The sequence below is a fragment of the Apis dorsata genome, unplaced genomic scaffold, assembly GCF_000469605.1.
Source record: "Apis dorsata unplaced genomic scaffold, Apis dorsata 1.3 scaffold_575, whole genome shotgun sequence".
Classification (NCBI taxonomy): Eukaryota; Metazoa; Arthropoda; class Insecta; order Hymenoptera; family Apidae; genus Apis; species Apis dorsata.
Genome location: NW_006263785.1, coordinates 294,511 through 298,924, shown reverse-complemented (window position 1 = coordinate 298,924; position 4,414 = coordinate 294,511). Strand labels below are relative to the sequence as shown.

Sequence of the window (4,414 nt, the reverse complement as noted above, 5' to 3'; positions counted from 1 at the left end):
TGAAATTGATAAAATTAAATATTTTTAATTGTTTACGATACCACAATCATTCCATCGTGCAAAGATTTTATTTTATTATCAATAAAATAATTAATTAAACATTTTTATTAGATACATATTTATAAAATAAAAATATATAATAACATATGCTATGTATATACTTATATAGATTATTATATTGCAAAAACATCAAAATCATATATATGTATATATATATGTACGTATATTTCAAAGTTACTGAATAGAAATTGTGATAATTCTTGGCTTGAAAAAGACGATAATAACGAAAAGGCATAAGCCGACAAAAAACGATAATTATTTTTTTCTTTTTTCGGCTATTGCAGATATATATTTACTGGGAACATATCATTTTAATTTTAGCTTTTTCATTAACGGTCTATCAATATTACCATATTTGAGCTAATCGATAGAATGCCAATTTTTGATACTATTTTCATCATTATAATTTACTTCTCTCTATAATTTTTCATTATAATATATAACTTTATATGCTACATGCCATTCTGAAAAAAATATTCAATTTTTTACATAATTGTATTAATATCATATTATAATCACATTAATATTTATATGATTAAGTAAAAAAAAAAAATAAAATAAAATAAAACAAAAATATAATACAGAGAGATAAGATCTTTATATTTTTAATTTTTTATTTAATGGATAAATATTTGATTAATCATATTTATTAATTATATTATTAATTATTCAATATATCTTAATTTTTCAATCATTTTTTTTCTACTAATCTTAATCATAACATTATCACATATACGTATATACTTATATACATATGTCGTACATTATTCATTAGTATCAATAAAAATCAGATTAATCAGATTTTTTTGTACTAAAAATAATTTTGGCATTATCAATTAAACTTACTTTGTACACGACATAAATTAAAATATGTTCTACTTGTTTCAATACAAATTTTTTAATTCTTATCTAACATAATATATGATAAAAAAAAATTTTAATGATATAAAAGGATTTAAATTTAAACGATTATCTATTGTTAAAACTACGCATTCTTTGATTAAAAGAAAATGAAAAATATTTACTTACCCTAACATTTCGCTGCACCTTTTTTCTTTTTCGCACGAAAAAGAATTTTGATCGAAAAAAAAAAAAATAAAATAAGCTCGAACCGAATACCGGCACTCGCGGGGAAGATCTACATGCGATTCTTGTGACAGATCCTCGTGGATCTCCCACCTGGAAGAGATGAAACTTTCTGACGCGCAAACTCCAACAATCCTGCCTTCAACAACGTTCAACGAACTTTGCATGTTATCGTTTATTCGTTGCTTTCTTTATTCTTTTGTTTTTTGTAGCTCCATGTTCAAAGCATTCACAATACTCACAATCATCAGTTCCTTTGTTTCTTTCTTTTTTTTCGTTACAATTTTTTCCCATTTTGACCTTCAGTTATGTTTGGCCAAATACTATATTTTACGAAGCTTTATATGAGTATAGCATAAAGAAATTAAATGAAACATGAAAAAAAAACTTAAACAAAAAATGGTCCCCTCGATCAAAAGGAATTAACGGGTACAATTTATGATAAAATAATTAATTAATTTTATGGAATACGTGACGAATCATTCGGCATTGTCATCTTTGTTCGAGTAACAAAATTATTGGTCTCTGTTATTCGACGCAAAGAATGAGGGAAATGGATTATAAGTACACGTATGAAAAATATTTTTCTTTATATTGCATATAATATATAATAATAAAATTATGAATTATATTGAATTATTTTAAAATTATGAATTATATATCATTGATTCTTGTTATTGTTGTTTTCATATTTACAAGCTATTGACTAATTTAATATTTCTCTTCGTGTTCCGAGAATACAAAGAAATTTTCTAACAAATTAAACAGAAATATGAAAAATATTTTTTTTCGCTAATGTAAAAATAATAAGAAAATGTTATATTATTATATTACATATTAAATGTTCATATTTATGTGAATATTATATATTAAATGTTTTATATTTATGTGAATATTAGCATATACTTGTATATTAGTATACATTAATAAAATATTTAATAAATATTAATAATACATATGTGTTTCATTACTTATTTTATTTTTATACTTAATTTAGATAATTAAATTTTGTTTTGTATAAAAAATCTATTTAATAATTATAAATATATATGAATAATAATAATATATGTTTAACAGATGAATCTAAATTTCAGATCTAAACTTTGCCAGTATCCTTATTATTATATTCAAAATATTTCAAAAAACTATATCAAATTATCATTATATCTCACAATCAATTTTTTAGAGCACTAAATTATAAAATTGAAAATTATATATTAGATCGTTTCTTTTTTGTTATTATTGATTAATAATAATTATAAAATGATTTACAATTATTTGAAATTTTTGAAATATTAATTTTTTTTAAAAATTTAGAACTATATATTTTAAAAATATTATATATAAAGAGAAGATTTTTGATTTTCTTAAATCGAATAATATATTTCACAATGAAAGATCATAAATTTCATCTTTTTATATTCTCAATTTTATATTCTCTACAAATATTTTTTTATATTTTACATAAAAATTAAACTTTTAACATAATTTTTTTTAATATATTTTAAAACTTCAAAAGAAATAATTTCTTGTTAATTCCTTGAGATTTACGATTCATAACAATTTTTCATTCTTATTATTACATTATTATTATTATTATTAAATTCTTATATTCAATAATTTATAAATTTATAATTTTTAATATGTTTTAAAATAATACAATGAAATTGATAAAATTTTAACCATTCAAGTCTTATTCATTATTGAAAATATATTCCATAATGGCTCAAATTGTTATATTGTTATATTAACTTTTCATCTTTATTTATTTTATTATTTTGACATATATACATACATATATATATGTATATATATATATATACTATAAAAATTATATACTATATATATACTATAAAAATTTCATTTTTTTATATTCTCTACTAAAAATTAAAAATTAAAAAAAAATTTTTTTTAAAAATAAAAATTATTCGAAACTAGTTTGATTAAAATTAAAATAAAACGCGATAAATCTGCATTATGGCTTTATTTTCTTTTTTTCTATACATTCACATATTATATACGCTTTTACAAAGCTGAAATAAATGAGAAAATAGAACATGTATATTATTATTGTAATTTTGAAAAAAGAAAAGGACATATTTAATAATTTTAATCTTAAACTTTGAATGATCACAATTCACAGGTCATTATTACATGTACACATTCATATTCCATAAATAAAAATTCTTTCTTATAAGAATAATTAGATTTAATAAATTTGTGTTTTCTTTGTCTCTTAAGAGATAATTGAAAGATTATTAAAATTAAAAAAATTGAATGTTGATTTCATCGAAACTTATGAATCATTTATTTTATTGGATTAAATTTTTTCATATTTATATTTGCTTTTCTCTGGTTATTGATTAAAAACCATCGAATATCAAAATCATGAAAATAAACATTTCCAACACCTTAACATTTTTATTAAAAATCGCATGAAATATTTAGTTTTTGGTAGAATCTTTTTTAAACATATCACAAATTAACCAATAAAATCAATTATTCTTTATAAATTTGAATTATTATTAATTTTAAATCATTAAATTTATGAAAAAAATTCAAAAATTTGAAACATAGGCTATTTGTTAAAATATGAAAAATGAAAAATGTTAAAATTACGATTATTTTCTAATAATGAAAAAAATTTATTTTTTAGAATAAAATTTTAAAATTTTGCAAACAATATTTTTTTTAAAATTAATTTTTGACACAATTATTTTGACACAATTTGACATAATTTATCACAATATGAAATTTTAATTTTCTATCTTTTAAGCATAATTTTTAAGCATATATTTTTAAACATAATTTTTTATTTTTTCATCTTCATTTTTATTATTAATTATAATTGTTTAGTTGTACATTATAAATTACATTATAATATGAATATGTTCGAAATTAATGAATCCCTGTTGATTTATAAAAATAATAAATAAATCAAAGGAATGGAAATAAGAACATTCATAAATTTCTTAAAAATGAAAGTATATAAAAAAAGATAAAAATCCAATAAACAACTCTCAATGATGTATGTTTTGTGAATAAAAAATAAAATTCTCAATTATGGGCACGTACTCAATTACTGTCAGTCTATTATTTATGCATTATTTATATAAAATGTAAAATTTATGTTAAAAAATTATATTGAAAAAAAATTAATTAAAAAAATCATATTAAAAAAAATTAAACATAAATTAAATATAATATTTAATAAAAAATAAAAAAAAACTTATTTTATTAATTTTTACGAATTGTTTAAATTTAAAAA

General features: G+C 18.6%; 1 protein-coding gene across 1 annotated transcript in view; it reads right to left on the bottom strand.

Moving 5' to 3' along the window:
• LOC102681912 (gamma-aminobutyric acid receptor alpha-like) overlaps positions 1 to 1,352 on the bottom strand; it is a 22,259-nt gene extending 20,907 nt beyond the window's left edge. The window contains 1 exon segment of the mRNA XM_031513075.1: positions 1,090 to 1,352. Coding sequence (XP_031368935.1) covers positions 1,090 to 1,313 — 224 coding nt within the window. The 5' untranslated portion in view covers positions 1,314 to 1,352.
• Positions 1,353 to 4,414: the final 3,062 nt, after the last annotated feature.